Source organism: Xiphophorus hellerii, chromosome 22, assembly GCF_003331165.1.
Source record: "Xiphophorus hellerii strain 12219 chromosome 22, Xiphophorus_hellerii-4.1, whole genome shotgun sequence".
Lineage (NCBI taxonomy): Eukaryota > Metazoa > Chordata > Actinopteri > Cyprinodontiformes > Poeciliidae > Xiphophorus > Xiphophorus hellerii.
This window is the reverse complement of record NC_045693.1, coordinates 24,613,269-24,631,617: the sequence shown is the minus strand read 5'-3', so window position 1 is coordinate 24,631,617 and position 18,349 is coordinate 24,613,269. Positions and strand designations below refer to the sequence as shown.

General features: G+C 39.7%; 1 protein-coding gene across 1 annotated transcript in view; it reads left to right on the top strand.

Moving 5' to 3' along the window:
• The window catches only part of peli1b (pellino E3 ubiquitin protein ligase 1b), a 46,950-nt gene that overhangs the window by 12,738 nt on the left and 15,863 nt on the right, over positions 1 to 18,349 (top strand). Inside the window, exon 2 of the mRNA XM_032553379.1 lies at positions 14,820 to 15,120. Coding sequence (XP_032409270.1) covers positions 15,038 to 15,120 — 83 coding nt within the window. The 5' untranslated portion in view covers positions 14,820 to 15,037. The remainder of the gene's footprint in view (positions 1 to 14,819; positions 15,121 to 18,349) is intronic.

The following is an 18,349-nucleotide window of genomic DNA, read 5'->3' as shown; positions in this document are numbered from 1 at the left end:
TAGTGTCCCTTTTTATGAAGTAGGCTGACAGGAAAGGGGGAGGGAGAGGGGGGAAGACATGCGGTAAATGTCGCCGGGTCCGGGAGTCGAACCCGCGACCGCCGCGTCGAGGACTTAAGGCCTCCAAATGTGGGTCGCGCTAACCCCTACGCCACCACGGCACGCCCAGTTTTAGCAGATTTGATCACGTTCTGTTCCTTTATTTTTATATTTGATAAAGATAGATCTCCAGATGAAAGACATTTGTTCACCAATATTAATGTACAGTACATCTCTGTCTGTCGTGTCTTTCCTCATTATTTCCTGTTTTCCTTAAGCTGGTATCTAACGAGACTCGTGTAGTTTCCATTTGCATTCATCGACGTGCAAAAAGAGAGCCTCCTATAGCCGTACATTCAGAGGAACAGCAGAAAACTCCTGGGACCAGAGAGAATGAGAGGAGTGAGAGTGGGGAGGGAATTGGGACTTCCTGTGTACATCGACACGCTGACTCTGTGTAAATCACCTCTGAGCAGACCGAACTCCAGGGAGATATGTTGTTTTTTGGAATCCCATGAAGTCTATTTCAGAGTAATATGAACATAAAATTTTATTTTAATCAATTCTCCATTTCTAGCAGCTGCACAGCAACACATGTCTGATTTGTGTCCCTAATGAAGTCTCATCTGTCTGTACACGTTAGGAGTTTAATTCATCTTTTGAACCATTTGTTTTCTGTAAGTCTGCAGCAGGCAGCAGGTTTTCCTTTCCTAAAACCCTCTGCTGATCCGAAGTTTCTCTGGGTTACACTAATGTATTTTATTGCACCAGCTTACTTTTAAGTCAGGAGATCCGATGTAAGAGGGAAAATGATTCTGATCGTGTCTGGTTGTATTTTAGACAGTCCCTATTTAAAGACAGCCGAACCCATAAAACATTTCTACATGTAAAGATGAAGACAATTAGATTTTAAAAATGTAGGAGGTGTTGCAGCCTTGCTTCTGAGGTACAATTCACACCAGAAGAAGAAAGTGTGAGCAGGATGAAGAATTAACACAAGATGTTTGCCAGATTCAGATTTGACGTGTTCAGGTTGCCAGAGATGACCACACTGGTAAAAACTGAAAGATGATCGTTATTATCTAATCCTCAATTACTACTGTCATTGTAATATGTGTGAAAAGAGAAAGGAAAGGTTAAATATGTCCATACTACCAAAAAAAATGTTACTTTGTGTCTTGCTTTGAGTTTCTGTCCACATTTACCTTTTTTCTGTCAGAGTGAATTACTGGTGTGGCAAACACTTCACCACAGTTGCTCATTAAAAATAGTGTTCTCACACATTTAGTGTTGAAGAAACAGCAAGCCTGCAATATGTGAAAAAGATTATTTTAGTAAATCTGATCAATTCTGTCTGGAAACCCATGCTAAGATAAAACGGGAGTGAGAAAGGCATTGGCTGGTTGCTAGTATTAAAACACACCAAGGTTTTAAAATGACTGTTCTGATGGCTACTATACCTTTCTCTTACTGACAAGGTAGTCACATTTATCTGTTTGGAAATGCGTTATTTTTATTAGCAAAAAATAGGAACTGAATTAGTGCCAGCCATCGCTCTTATTCGCGTAAATTTGTTTTAAATACAGTTGATGAGCTACGAGAAGAACACAGACAGCACAACTAATCAAGAAGCAAATGTTAGCCAGTCCTACGTGTTTTACTGTATGCAGAACTTAAAAAAACTATGACTGATATACTTTTTGAGTTTCATAAAAATCAGATAAAAGTATAAATAGAACTCAAGTTCTGCTAGTTGTTTGTTTACCTTGTAGTAGCAGAGGGAATACTTGCTTTTTAGGTTAAAACTTGATGTTTGGCTGCAATGATTATTTTAGTAATCACAAATATTCTGCTGATTAGTAGATTAATCAAGCTCTGTCTATTGACTTTTTTTGATGAACTGTATAATATTTGGATAGCAAAAGGAGCTCAATAAAAGACAATATTTTTTACTGAAATTGAACCAGGTGACTAACACTATGCTACTTAAGGAGTTCTGGGTAGAAAATATTTACAGGTGAAGGTTTTTCTTCTATCTTAAAGGCACAATGTATGTATTTTGTACTGTTTTGGCTTAATTACTGATCTGAGCATGTTGCACTTTCAACAGTCGTCCGTTTTTAAGTCTGAATACTCCAGTTAATGATTAATCAATTGCTAAATCAGTTTATTCATTTACTTATTTTTTTCATTTCATTTTTGTCAAATTAGTGTTTTGAGAATTTTTAACACATGCAGAGCATTGTAAAACATTTTATAGTTGTATAATTTAAACAAGACAGTAGTTTAAATAAAACATGAAGAAAGTTTTATTCCATTGTATGCATACAAGCAAAAATCTGAAAACCTTTATCTGACTTTTACTTAACTTAAAAAGGTTTATCAAAAGAAATGCTGTTGACTCAGGCATGTTTAGATTGGTGGTGGGATTTCTCAGCTCCCGTCTCTGACCAGCTTCTTCTAATAGTTTTGTAATCTTCCACTTAAGGCCCTTGGAATGGCATAAAAAACAGCATAAAAGTTCACATAAATAGTAATAATAATTTGATAAATGCTAAAAAACAACTCTGATATCTTGACGACAGCCAGAGACGCTCATCCTCTTTCTGTGTCGCAGGGGAAAATGAAGTCATTGATTGGATCAGTTAAACCAAGAAGGAGACAAAATGGAAGGTAAAAAAAAAAAAAAAAGGGAAAGAGGATCTGGCATTGGGTTTTGCCAGATCCTCCACACGGATCAGTTTCCGAGGCATCAGGAGTCCTATCTTCAATATGTGTAAATCAACCCCTTTCCTCTGACCCGGTCCTGCAACCCTACCCACAGACACCAGGCCCATCCATCAACACACATCCTCGCACGCCTGCGTTTCTGCCTGAAATTCTCTTTTTTGGTTCAGTGTGTTTACTGCTTCCCACTCTGAAATGGAACAGAACAAAGAGACAAACAAAAAAAAACACTCAACCATAAATTGTAGGGTTTGCGCTTGAGTGTTGTTAACATTAAGACCAACACCGAGGATGAGCATGTGGACGACAGTGTAGGCCTTCAACATGATGTGCTGCATAATTCTCTGTCTGAAAGGCCATTTGGAAAACGTTTCCAAGAAATTGTAGGAAGCTTTCTGTTCCACGTCCGTCTGATTCCAAGTCCTTTTTATGTCCTTTTCGATTGGCAACAAATGTAATCTAATCTGATATAGGTTTGTTTTTCTTGCCCCCCGCCCTCCAATTAAAATTAAACCTCTAATCACCAGTTAGTTTGGAAAACTAACTGGTTCATTTTGGGAGCATAAGACATGAATATGAATTTTTTAAAAATCCAACACACCATCAGTGAGCATGACTCCAGCTCTGCTCCTGAAGGCAGCAGTTATAATCCGGCCGCGAATTGAAAGGCGTCACACTCAGATCTGGCGTCCAAATGTGACAGTCACACGCGTGAGATGGCCATTTAGAGGTCTCTCTCTGATGAGCTGCAGACCTGGTGGCTTTCCCACCACGCAGCCGCCCTCTGACGCAGGAAGTTGAGGGTTTCGAACCACAGCGCTGACGTAGGACCGGATAGCTTCACATGGAGCTCCTCTCCTCTGAAATCCGCTTTAATTGGAGGTATTTTAAGCTAATTATAGATGGCTACACCACCATTGAAGTTGAGATCCTTGAGTCTCTTTGTAGTAGTGTACAAATGTGAGAAGTTAGATCCAAACTCAAAAGTTGTTGTTTTTTTGATGATGATACGACAGACTGTTGGTGTTGACAATAAAACATTGACAAATTAAAACCACCCAGAAATGTCTATTTTAATTAATATTTTTGAGGTTGGCTCCAATTCTCTCTCCAACTATGTCAAACAGGAATAAGTGTCATAAATGACACCGGCATCACCCAGAATGAGTCATTTTTTAATATATCTGAATAGGTCCAATAACTGAAATTGGGTTGATATTAAGCACGGATATTTATTTCCATTTTATTGCCATTTGTTTCTCGGGGAGTACAGGAAGTTGGTCATTCGCTTGTGATAGTGATGCATCAAAGCATTGTGGGAAGTTTAACCACGGTGTGATGTTATCGGCCCAGATTTTCTCATCGGTGCATCTTATGTTTAGAAAACTTGCTAAGTCCAGTGGTTGTGTGCTGGGGTATAGTCATTCATCCAGTGGCCTGCTGGGAGTTTGAGTTAAAAAATGTTTATAGTTGACAGGAAATTTGAAAATATCTCTTGATAATTATGTGTTATTGAAAGATTGCAAGATTAATACCTGAACACCAACTATAAAATCTTAAAAAATTAAAACATTTTAAAAAGACTTGAATAAATAAGCAATGCTTAGCCTAGGCACAAGTAAAGCCTGGTGGCCCGCCAGGCTTATAACACACACAAGATTTTATTTTAGATCACATTATGGTACAGAGAGATCACTCTCTGTCACTCCACTTCAACAAATAATGACCTCCGAGAGACAAAGACATTTACTCAATTAAAAAAAACAGAAAAACAGTGATTGTATAGTTTCAGTGATGCTTTATTACTTTTTTTTTTCTCTCCCAAAGACGTGTTTCTTGGTGTTGTGAGACCTTTTTTCCCCACTAAGCAGCCTCAGTCATTGCCCACTTTACAAGTGGGACATGGTTCAAGTGGATTGGGAGTTTGAAAAAGGGAGCTTTTGTTAGAGGTGAGGTCTGCTGGATTCTTAGCAGCGGGTGGTTCTGTGGAGAAGCTGAGTTGCTCCTTTGCGTTACATTGGACCTTTTTATGATCGGTCCAGCCTCTGAATGTGTACACTGTAACGAACTTTAAGTCCTTTGACTTGCTGTAGAGACAAAAGTTCAAAGGTTGCCTTAAAACTCGGAGTAAAGTCAACTTTTCGACCTGAGTTAAATCAACTTTGACATGCTTAAATACAGGACAGTTTACAACTGTAGGCTAAAAATGGGAAAACTCATGAACTCGCACTCTGTATTAAAAAAACTCATAACAAGTGGAGTTAAAGAGATGAAATAAGAGCTTTTAGCATAAAGGAGCTGTCATTTTTTACAGTTAGGACATAACAACTGACAGCTTATGACGTTTTCCATTTTCTTACACATCTTTTGAATCCTTACAATTATTTTTTTTATACCTAATGTTATTTTCTTTTCTTTATGTCCATTTTGTGCATTTCTGACATTTTATTTCAACAAAACCTTCTTCTTGGCCATTTCATACTTTTGCGGTTTTGTTCTTTTCGTAATTGTTCGTCCATGAAAAGAAACGCTGTGGACAACCAGGACTAACTAGATGTCGGCTCACGTTTTGCCCTAACAAAATGTGGTTTTGTGACTAACGGATCATAACCCTAACAGGAGGCCGCTCTAGGTAACACTGGTTTGATTAAGAGTTACAGTCTGTCATATGTAATGAGAATCAGTCGTCAAAATATAATGTAGTATTAAAATAACTCCTAATAACTTCCTTTAATATATAAAGACAACATACATATAGTACTTTGTTTTTCATAAATGTGAAACAAGCCTCTTATAAAACTGTGTTTTTTCTTAGTTTTGAGACCTAAATAAATACAGTTCATATTTTACAACTCCAGACAAATTGTATTTAGTTCATTGTATGCGAGATGGACTGTAAGGTTTGTCTTCAAATCACCACATTTTTCTAGATAAGACGATCCTAAATGTAATGTTTTTACCATCCCAGTGAAAACGGGTTTTAAGCTAACAGCAGACAGAAAACCTCACACGCGTGATCGAGAGCTGTTAAAGCGATTTCTCGATCACAATACCTCATCTGTTGTGTCATAAATCTGTTAGTGAGGCAGAAAAAAAAAGCCAGTTTGATTCATTTGTGTATTTTAATATTAACCCAAACGCTGACGAGGTGAGACGTTTTTACTACCAGAACCTGGCAGAACTGCCATGAGATAATTCCTGAAAGATTTATTTATTATTCCCTAAAACAGCTGTCAAAACAATAAATCCAAACTTCTGTAAGAGGACCGTAGACATGTTGAGTCACGCTAAAACCTTGATTTCCATGCTGTCAGACCTGGTATTGACACACGCTTACATCTGCTTTCCCAGTCTGAATTTAGAAGTTTCGCCTAAACTTGTAGAGCTCTGATGTCCGGACAAATGTTAGTAGTTGGGTCAGAGAAGACAGTGTGTTGTGAAAGTCTGATTAGAAATATCTTTAACAGGAATGGGCCGCGCCGTCCTCTGTTTCCATCCATCTCTCCCTTTTTTTCCATTACACGTTGTGCTGTGATTGCGTTCAGTTCGCCCAGATTCACGTCAGCGAAACACATGTTTGCTTCCAAGGACACATGAACCTCCAGGTAAACTGTTTGCAGATCCATAATCAGAACCACACTGTAGAGTACAGTTTCCCATCCTGTTCTGTCCCTTGGCTCCTTAAAGAGAGTTGTGGGAAGCGGAGGAAGTGGCGGGAGGGGAGGAGGCCTGGGAATATGACGTGCTCGACTTGAGTTTGTGTAGCAAAAAAAAAAAAAACCCAGCCTAAAATAAAAGTCCCTCTCTTCTTGTCAATGGCTCGTAATAGCTGGAACAAAACCAGCAGTCATGGGACGCGGACATGAAAAGAGTGCAGAGGAGGGACGAGGTAGGCTTTCTGTTTTTTGGAAAGCGGCTGCCGCGAGCGTTTGAAGAGATTTCTGCGCGAGGCAGCCGGGGAGCTTCAGAGCCCCGCGTCATCGCGACTCGTCGCCGGTGACATGAAAGGTGCGAGATGCCTTAAAGCCGCAGTGTTTTGAGGATGTGGTGAAAGCCAGCAATACCGGCATGATTAGATATCTGCTGGGTCTTATTCATAAAGGGGCTCTGACAGAGATCACAGCAGCTGCAGGCCTGGAGAGGAGCTTGTTTTTTCCTCCTTCAGGTTTCTGTTTTACACAACCGTCATCCGCCCTCAGCTTAGATTATGCTAAATAATGCCAAATTTCACCTCAGCTTGCAAAACTTCATTAACTCTTTGAGTGACGTGTTCAGGTTGTTTTCACACGTCTCGGTTCGACTGGGAACCAAAATTACTACATTAGTGACATTAGCAGCTGGCGCGGACCAAACTATTGAAAAACCCGTTCCCCCTTTTCGGCTGCAGTGGTGCTGCAGCAAGAACCGCTGAAGAAAACAACTCGAAAACCTTTGAAGAAGACACAAAAATGGAGTAACATCAGATTTTAGTGGTTGTAGGATTTCTCTTTTACTGTGGTAAAAGACCACCAGCCATTTCTCCCGATAACACTAATTAGCTAGTGTTTGTTTTGCTTATATTTACCCATAATGCTTGTAGTCCACGGCCTGCTTTTGGAGCTGTCTTGGTCTGCTTGCATCACAGCGCCAGAGTTCACTTCAGCCGAACCGAGACCTAATTTTTTTAGGAGGACCAGAGTTCACTTTTTTGCTCCACATCAGAGTTTCCAAACGAACCAGAGTTTCCAGGCAAACCGACTACAGGTTGATCAAAGCATTAAAACAGTGTTGGTGTGTAAGTGAATTTGTCACCATCAAGTTTCTACGGATGTTCAGGAGACACCTGGACATACTTTTACTGCCAGTCGTTTATTTACGGAAAGCGGGTTGTTAAAAAATGTCGATGAAGCTACGTGGGAGATGTCGGATCCAATCTTGGACTAAAATCCAGCCTTCATCCTTTTTAACATCCTATAGAATATTCACAAAATAACTTAAAATCTTGAAGAAAGCAGATCAAAACCGTCTCGATATTTAGAGATCGCATCCTTTGTTTTGTAGTGTTTGCAGAGCAGCGGGTCCGTTTCGTCCTGAACCATTCTGCATGTACAGGAGGCCAGACTCATATCATCACCCCTGAGCTTCTTCCTAGCATCCGTAATTATTTATTGATTTCCTGACCCACTTTAACACGAGGATACTCTTACCGCTCTCCAGTAATGAAGACAACAATCATGTTGGAGTCTCTGGATTTTTTGTCGTCCAGCTGTTGCTCTTGTCCTTGTTTGCTGATGGCAGTTTCTTTCAAACACGTTGTGAAAATTAAAATGAATCATTTTTGGTGTCTGCATGTTGAATTTTTTAAAAAATTTTTGTCAAATATATATTTTTTTTTTATTTAGCTTGTAGTTCAACAGGTTTGGGGTCTTTATTATCACACCCTCAGGTTATAGAACCTGTTTAATGTGTTTCTTTCTCCAAAGTTTGCTCCTTCCTGATGTTTTAGTGGACGATCATGTGCTATGCCAGAAATTCTGTAATTATTTTGGGGAAAAAATTTGGATGCAAACAAAATTTTCAAGTTGTTGACGTGAAAAGTTTTCGCTGGGCTTTGTTTTCTAGTCAAGTATCTTTGACAGGGTTTCGGTAAGTTTATTACAGCCAGCAAAAAGCCGGCGTAAAGTCATTAAATGTTGTTTAAAGGGGCAGCATTATGTATTTTTTCAGACATTTTGTAGCACAATCAAATAACTATCTTACCTTTAGTTGTTCTGAAAATGCTCTATATAAAAAAACAAATAAATAAATGTGACTTCACATCATATCAGACACCTTGACATAAAACTCTAATGTTACATCTTCGGTGAGTCCAGTGTTAATAGTTAGAGACGGCTCGCTGCAGGAAGGCTAAATGAAACATTTTGAAAGCTGTCAGCCATCGCTCTTAGAGAAGCCAGAATCAGCCAAAGTGGCGTGAAGCCGGTGAGCCGTTCCCTCTCTGAACCCATTTTGTCCCGTTTCAAGATATAAATCAACGTGAAAGAAAGAGAAACGAGAAAAAACTGGACATACTGTTTGAGTGCGGCGTTTGTTTTTATGCACTGAAACAGGCCGTAGTCAGTCGTGTTTGCAGGTTGGCTTGGCGATGCGGTAAACAGAGGCGCAGCTGCTGCTTCCTCGCCAGCATGAATCAAGGTGTTTCCTCATGTCGTTTGCATTAGGTGCCATGCCGTGGGTTTGTCAAGTGTCGAGCTCTCTCTCTCTCTTCCTCTCTCTCTCTCTGCTGGAGTGGCAGGTGTCACCTGTGCTGGGTTGCGTTGAGATTTATGAGGTCGCTCTGTGTGCTGTCAGCAGCTTGCTGCTACAGTCTGTGACCTCAGCCTGCAAAGTCAGCCTCTCTCTGAGCTCCCCGGCTCGATTGTTGCAGCGCTGTGTGTCTCTGTAGCTTAGCAGCAGTTGGCAAGCGGCCATGCCGGGCTTTAGTGTCATGCAGAGCTGTGCAGACACACTCTTCAGAAACTGCACACACACACACACACACACACACACACCCACCCCCACACACACACACACACACTCATAACACGAGTGAATAGCGGACAATGGCTGTAAAAAGTAAAAGTTGTGTTTTTTCCCCAAAATGCAATCTCTTTAGATTCCTTTAACCCTGTTTGTAGGTTGTTAAAAAGATGACGTATTTTTAAAATCGTAATGGCATTTTTATTACAGTTATTTTAGTAATTGATTAATCGATTATTCTGACAATGGATCAATTATTGGCTTAAAAAAATTGGCACATTCTACAAATTTTTCATTTAACCACTCAGTCCAAAATACAAAGGGAAATGCAAATAAACAAGTAATTCAATTCCTTTTTGTAAGTAAGAAAATAAACATTTTATTGCCTAAAATGCGGTACTGTAGCATTCCTTTAGTAAACCAGATGAAGCTAGAACTGATACACTTAAGACGTTTTGGCTAAAACACATTTACAGAGAAATATGATTTTATCATAAACAATGTATATATTGTTTACTTAGTTTTATAATACTGCTCTGAATTTGTTGTTTTTTCCCCAGATGGCCTTTATTGAGTCCAGTTACTAAATTAGTGGACGGTTATTATAAAAAAGAAAGCGATTATTCACAATTAATTTGATTAATCGTTTCAGCAATAATTTTTTACTGTAATTTCTTTACAAAAACAGGCTGAGTAAACTCTTATCTTCATTTTTAGTCCAAGTGTTTGTTCGCTTTAGGAATCCCTTTTCGCTTGGACATCGATCCATGCCAGCTAATTTCTCTCTTAAGGTTCTAAGTAGTTATTTTCAGTCTTCTGGAATCTAAAAATAAAGACTGCCCAGAAATTCATTTTGCATTTGATAGTAATCTGAAGATTTCCTCCTTTTGATTTATTTGGTCATTGTGTGTTTAAGAGTTGGACAGAGGTGAACAAGAATAGATTCGGGGTATTTTACAGGGTACAAATGCACCAGATTTATCTAACAGGCTGTTTGTCATCCGCAGTCCTGCAGCGGGAGAAACGGATCACATCTTATCCTGAAACGTTCCAGAGATGTTCAGGACGCAGTTATTTTTTCCCCCCACATCTTCTAAAGAAATCGGCAGCGCACCAAATGTTCTGCTCAAGGCATTGTTCTCCTGACCTTTCCAGAGCTTTCCACTCTCTTATTACTATTGTGCACACGTTCATTGACATTAAGCTCATCAATGTAGCCTGCTGTTGCGGGGGCCACCAATGAGATTCTCTGCATTTCCCCTCCCAAAAAACAGCGTGCAGAAATGGCTGCAAAATGTAGAACGGTAGAGATATGTTTTTGGTTTTTTTTACCATTTCCTCAAAATTGACAACCCAAAGAAAAAAACCCGAAGTCCTTAACAAAAACGTAGACTAAACTCTTGCTACAGGACTCTCAGCAGCCGGGTCTATTAATCTTTTGCCCTACCCTGTCTGGATCCATACTCAAGCGATCAATTTCTGGCAAGTCCAGCTAGTAGCTCTATTCAGACCCCTACATACTTATGCACGCACGAGGCATAGTTCGCTATGTTTGTGTGGACCCTCTGATAACTTTGTTGGAGTTTTGTGGGATTAACCCGTTTTTCGCCAGGGAAGCAGTTCAGGTGTCTCCACCCTCCCCCAACCATCTGCTGAAATCAAGCTTGTTAAGACGCTGCTGCTGCTGCTGCTGCTGCGGACGAGCTGGTTACAATTTAAACGCGTGAAGCAACGGCGTTATCTCCGTGTTGCTACTAATTGTTTCACCTCCACCCTTGCTCTGAGAGGAGAACGGCTCGTCGCTCCTTTGTCAAATGTGGGTTTTAAAAATAGATCAGAAGTGAAACGAGCGTTAAAACTCTTGTGTTACCGCTTCACAGGAGCTGCGGTGAGACTGGGAGACAGTTTGTAAAGGAGTGTAGCTTTCCGTCTGCGCTGATTTCAAAATAATGTTCAAATGTCATCAAATTGTCATCGATGAGACACACAGAGAGCGAGAGAGAGAAATGGCTTCCTTGCATCAATTCAAGTCGATTCATTGTATGTAAACAGCTCAATTCATAATTTGCAAAACAAATACAATTTATGTGCAGAAACATCAGTTCAATTCAGTCATTTATTAAACTGATTTAGATTCAACTACATACATTAGAATTTTAGCGTTAGTTATAATGCAGTGCAGTCAAAATCAGGTTATTACTGAAAAACACGTTTTCGTTTAAGGGAAATCATTAATCTTTCTTACTTAGTAAGCATGCGGCAACAGTGAAAAGGAACAACTTCCTTTTTAACAGGAAGAGAAACTTTTGATCGACTTGTCCAGCTACAAAACAGGTGGAGTTGGAATCAGAGGACAAATAAAGTATGAATTCATTAATGGTATGGATTCGTACATCACTGGTACAGGACCGTCGTTTCTGGCTTGACATAAGGGCAGAAACAATTAATCGCGATTAATCAATTATTGAAACTAATTGAGTAATCGAATCTTGAAAACAAACATTGAATAGAAACGAATGAAACCTCTATTCAACATACGAAAGCAACAATAATTTTCATATCTTTCTTACATTAAAGCCACTGCAGAACTAGAGAAGCATGGAAACCATATTTTAAAAAAAAGTGTTTTTAGCTTTACGCAGTTTTATTAAAATCATCAAATCAAGAAATAACATTTGCGTAAGGATTTCCGTTTCACTTCCACATCTTGTCATCTTCAGGTAGTGAAGTGATATGTATCGCTGAAATCACATGTGGACTGTCTTCTTTCTTCTTTCTGTCATAATAATGTTTTGTTGAGATCTTTATCCACAGAACCTTCACCAAGACATCAGTAGGACTTTTACTAGCAAGGAAACTCGATGTGAAATGTTTGTATTTACACATAAAAAGTCCTCTTAAGAATCTTGAAATGGAAAATGTAGCATTAATTTAGTGTCTCGGCGCTCTGGATCCTGTGATCGCACCTTTTCTGAGTAAAAATGTGTAATACCTTCCCTCCTTCAGACAGTTTGCTATCAGCGACATTTTAGCAGCACAAGACCAAGTGAAACTTTTCTCCTGACATTGGTCAACCAAACAACAGAGCAGTCGCTAATGTCAACACGAAGTTGCTTCCTGTGTGAGTGTGGGAACGTTGCAGGTTCACAGCACAAAGTGCTGATGCTCTGAAAGTGAACCGCTGAACACTTTCTAAATGTCCCCTTTAAACCAGTGCTTTGTTTTTTTTTTTGTGGGGTTTTGTGGTGTATATATTAGCAACCAATGTGTTACACGCACACTTTCTCTCATTTTTCTTATTCTAAACCAGCAAAAAATATTGAAGGCAAGTCAATTGATGCTATTTCGTGGCTTTTTCTACTCAGTTTGGGTTTTTCAGACTCGTTGGACAGTTCATCAAAGATTTTAATGTGCATGTTTGATTGTTTTATGCCTCTTGTGGGATTAGTGAATAATAATAATTCAAACCAAACAATTTATAGAGCTACCGTAAATGATGAAGCAAGTGCGAAAACAAATTTGGGAGCTGAAAAACATCGATGTCGGCACAAATTTGGAGCTACGGCAACAAAAGAATTGGCTAAAGTCACAAATTTTGGTTCGTAGCATGAAAATACCACAGTTTGCAAAATGAATGTTGCTGTGGTTCTTGAGAATTTGGCAAAAGCTGTTTTCATTTAGAAAAATAAATGTCTTAAATACAAACAAATCTAAACTAATATGAACATAGCAGCCCCACCTTGGCATTAAAAAAAGACAGTGATGCAACCGCTGGGACTTATTTTTTCCATGAAATGTAACAAGTATCCCTAATTATTCTGGATCGAATAACCTTGATACCTTCAATAATATTTATTTCATACAATTCCATGTGCACTCATTTTAAGAGTATTACATAATGTAATAACAATCACCAGCATTAAATATAGAGTATGAAAATGTTGGACACAAAAATTATTTTTTGTAATTTTAAATAAAAACTGATTTAATAAATCATCTGCATTGGAAGAATATGTTGCTCGATACATATTGATTGACCTACATTTCCTGTTTACAACTTTTATTTATCATTAACTATTTAGCGGTATTTGAATGTGTGTATTGGCTAGAAAAGTCTATTTTTCTGTATTCTATAGAGGTCAAAAGAATGATTTCAAAAGAGTTATTTGAATTTGATTGAACTGGAATAATGTTCTCAAACTGTGCTCGTCAATAAACTTGTATGCAGAAAACTGTTTTTCTATCTTCAGACAGTGATGTTTAACAATAGCATGTGCCTGGGCAGGACAGCTGGTGCTGATAAAACCTTAGTGCATGTTGGGCACACCTAATGGTTCCCACTGAAAAGCACAATTTATTGTGGTTTGTAGTGCGTGTAAAGCACTCAGATAATTAGTCCTTCCAGAACGATCTGGACTTCAGATGTTGGATGCATTTACATTCTTGAATGCCTCCCACGCTTCATCACTCTTCCTGCTCCTGCCCATCCTCACTCATAAAAAAAAAACAACAAAAAAAAACACTTTACGTCCCACACCGTGTGCATTTGTGGTGGTGGAAACTCCCAGCAGATGGGCACTCTGGGAATCGTAGGAGAAATGCACCGCTTCGCCTGGCGCAGGCTGCCTGGAAGCGAAGTCATGATGTAAAATAAATTGTACGATAAATCCGTCTCTCGGTTTTGCCCGTCTAGTGAGTGGTGGGGAGAAAAAAGGAGCTGTTACAAAAAGGTCACGAGTTAGACTCAAACCCGTGTTGATCTGTTTCAGAAAGCCGCCGCAGGAAGTCCACTGCCTTCTGTTTCTCATGCCCTCGTTTCTCCTTTCTGTGATTTCCTGCGTACAGAAAGTCATACACAGATGCTTACTTCAGAGGATAACTCAAAAACAGCATCGATAACTGACTGTAGTTCTTAAATAAAAAAACCCCAAAACATTTGAGTTGTTTTTCTCAGAGGGTCAAAAAGGTTTTGTAGGTACGATTTTCTTCAGTGAAATGTGTAAAATGTTTTCTACATATGAGGGTTGCAACAAATATCAACATATTGTCAAAAACTGCAATAAATCTTAGTTAATTGTTTAAGTGTGGCGTAGTTTTGGCCCAAATATCTAATTCTGCCCGGGCCTCATTCAACCTTGGACTGGCCCTGCAAGTTTCATTAAATCTGCAAAACCTTGTATTTTATGTTGGGGTTTTAACATTGTAATGGAGTAGTAGCAGCCAGTTAAATGTGCTTGATGAATTGAACTAGTGATCAAATATAAAACGATGTGTTTGTACATGAAATATTTTTGCCAAAGTTTGCAGACAAATGGTGCAACACACAAAGCAACTATATGATGAACATGTGTAGAGCCAATAAATCCACTTTCTGTAGAGTAAAAATCTGAAATCTGATTTATTTTTTTTAAGGCTGTTGAAATTGCTAATGCTACTCTACATTTTAAAAAATTTGTAATATTTGGAATCCAGACATGTGTGTTTCTTCCTCTGGTGTCAGTGTAAATAAAACGAGCAGAGCTTTATGCGTGCGTTTCCTCTGTCTCTTCCTGCAGGGCAGGACAGGCGGCGCTGCGACACGCGAACACATGGAGCATGAGAGGCTGGAGCTGAGGATCAGCTGACCCCTCTCCCCTTCTCCATCTCCTCCTCACCCCTCCTCTTGCTCCGCTCGATCGACGTCGCCTTCTTTTCCTCCTCACCCCGTCCCGCCTCACCCTGTTGGATCCCGTCCGACCTCCCCCCCCCTGCAAGCCTCAGTCAGCAGGGCCCGATGTATTCCCCGGAGCAGGAAAACATCTCCACCACCTCGTCCACCAAAGTGCCAGTGAAGTACGGGGAGCTCATTGTGCTCGGGTAGGCGAAAGCTAATAACGTCAACTAATAACGCTCAGAAAGTTTCACACGCTGATTCTATTACAGTCATTTCAATCATGAGGTGTGAAAATGTAAACAACCCAACCTGATGTTAGAGAAAATGTGTATTTCTGTTTGTTTTAATTCTGTACATATGGGAAATATTTCAATCCTACAACACATAAATATTTGTATATATGTTTCCATGCTGTTTCTGGTTTTTTTTTTTTTTTTGGGTAAGCATGATTTTTCTAAAGCTGCAAGCCCTTTTTTGTGCTTTATTTCTGTTACTGAGGCACAGGAAGAAAGAAGGAGGCCAGATTTGGGATGTACGCTGCAAAAATCCAAACTCTTTCCAAGTATTTTTGGTCTAATTTCTAGTCCCCGTACACTTGACATAAGACAAAACGAACCTACAAGTAACTTTTCAGCAAGATATAGGATCTTGTTTTAAAAAAAAATTGCCAGTGGGAAAACTGTCTTCTCCTATTGGCAGATTATTTTTCTTATTTAGTGCCTTTTAATCAACATTAAGGAATTATTGATTTAAAACAAGCTCCAGCACCTTACTGTAAAGTTACTTGTAAGTTAGTTTTACCTTTGAGGTTGCTCCAAAAGCTCCACTATAAGCTCGTGCAGGGCATTACCCAGAATGCCCTGCACGACCACAGAAACAACAAAACAAGCGTGTGAGTTTTGTGCTAGCAATCTCTCGTGGTTTTTGTGTCGTTTCCTTCAGCGTTTCTTCGTACAGCGCCCCCATAGGCGAGGAGGGGGAACAGGTTTGGAGTGTTTGACTTAGTGCAGTGTGAACGCGAACTGCAGCAGCTGAAAATGTTGCAAAGTTTGCAATCCTATTACTCCAAGTCTCCCAGACCAGTAGGAGTGGAAATGATGATATTAAAGGTAAAGAGAAATTAATCTAGCAACCAGATTTAGAATAAAAACCTAACCAGTATCTATAAGAAGCATGTTTTTTATTGGTTTTGGTTTGTTAGTACAGAGTTACCCTATTTGCCTGTAGCAATGGTGGAAAATGAAAGCAGCAAACAAACGACTAGAAGTGGAAATGTTAGCTATATTTACGTTTCTTCACTCTGGTAATCTGCCTGAATTACCCCGATAGAGACTCAGTATCAACAATTAGACATGCCTTTGCATTGTTCCTTTGTTTACACTGTAGCACAAGGACGGCTCAGACTCAATGACAGAACAATGGAGAGGGGCGAACATAACTTCAGTACGATTTAGGTGTGTTCAGTGTTGGGAACCTCTGGATATGTTCATATTTTCCACCAAGTTAGCAGAATTAGATTCTTTAGCATTGGATGGTTATCAAGGAATCAAACTGGATTCCACTGTTTCCACAGTGGAGCACATACACACACGCAGACACACCCACGCAGACGCGCACACACTGGAGGTATTTCTGTCCTGCTCCAGAACAGAACAGTTATTTTTTCAGAAGGAAACGAAACCCATCGCTAGATGAGATAACATTTGGCTGACCGCAGCGTCTGATCAGAACATTTCATTTCGTCACATGTTTGTTTTTCTTAATCAAACTGAGGGGGGAAAAAAACCACCAAAAAAAAAAAACAAAAGCACTCCACTCCACCCTGCTTCTTCAGCTTACCCAAACCGAGCGGGACGGACGTCCACAGTCTGTAATGCCCACAAAGATATTCCAACCATCCTCCCTGTACGCCTCGGATCGGCGCCGGGAGGTCCTCCCCCCATACCGCCTCACACAGCCGAGTCACGGTGTGTTGTTCTGGGCTGTGCCGGAGCAGCATTGTCAGGGAGAGCTGACCGTGGAAATTTTCCCCAGTGGAAAAAACACATTAAGCAGCGCACATACTGTAGTTCCATGCCTTTACAAGGGAGAACCCCAGTTTTCCGTTTGCTGTGCTTTTTCCACCCATAGTTTTTCATTCTAGGTCAGGCCAACCGGATTTTTTTTTTTTTTTTTTGAAAAAGGTTGAGATGGGCACTTTTTTTATGTGCCCTGCAACAGGAGACGTCACCCTCCTCAGCTGAAAGTAAAGCTGCTCTTTAAAACTTTAAACGGTTCAATCATAGGAGTCGAACCCTTAACCCTGACCTTTATTCGCTGACCTACTGCAGGGAAATGGCTCCATTACTGTGCTAAACGAGGCCGGTTGCTCCATTAACCTTTCCCATCTGCAACATAAACCCTCTCTGGGTAATGGAAACTGACATGGAGGGCAGAATTGTAAAAGGTGCACAGATATTTGTTGCTGTAAACATTTCAAATTAGCACCGGACTTCCCATGAGAAGTCTGCCGTGAAGCTAAAGTGACCTGTTACTATACAACTTAGCAACTGAATAACATACATGAATGCTAATAAATCCTTATAAAAGGACTGGATAATAATTTGCAACAGGCTTGCTTTAGGTCTATTATCTCTGCTGTATTACGTGTTGAATGGCAGAAAAATATGAAACTGATGGTGGTGGAAACAAATTGTTGCATTAGTCACATTTCCAGCATTTTATTTTTTGCCCACAAAACAGCACTTGCCTCCAGTCATCAACAATCATAGCTAGTTTAGTGAAATCAAAAGACAAGCTGGTGCATAAATGTGCTTCTGTGACAAAATGATTTGCCGTTGAAGTGAAGCGTTTACACTATTTACTCACGTTGTTTGGAAGTCAAAAGATGGCCTACTTTTTCAATCACCTCATCAACAGGTAGGAAGAAACCTGCTGCTCTGGTATCTGCCCTCCCTCTGGACCCGAGAGACACGTGATTTCATTCAGTTGTGTAATATATTTGCATGTCGGTACGCTTTAACTCGAATCAAACTTAAATTGAGTCCGATTCTTATGTAATCTGTTCGGTATGAGTGTTTTATGAGTCTTTTTCACCCACGGTGATGAGCTGACAGGCCAGTTCATTCAAATGTCTTTTTAATCGTCTGAGTCAGATGGATCCTGCTTTGCATTCTGCTTTGCAGCCAAGATATATTATAAGTTCTTGTGTCTTAAAGTATACGTACATGTGGACAGTTGGAGCTTTTAATGAAATTTTAACTTCTTTAAGTAATATTTTAGACAGAAACATAAACACAGAGCTTCAGAGTAACATCGTTGCCTTTTTCAGTGTGCGTCTTTTGGGAATTGTCTCTACAGAAGTTGTTTATGTTGATTAGCCGACTTTATGTCCTTCGTGTTTGAAGGAAAAAGACTTTCATAAGTTGGTTA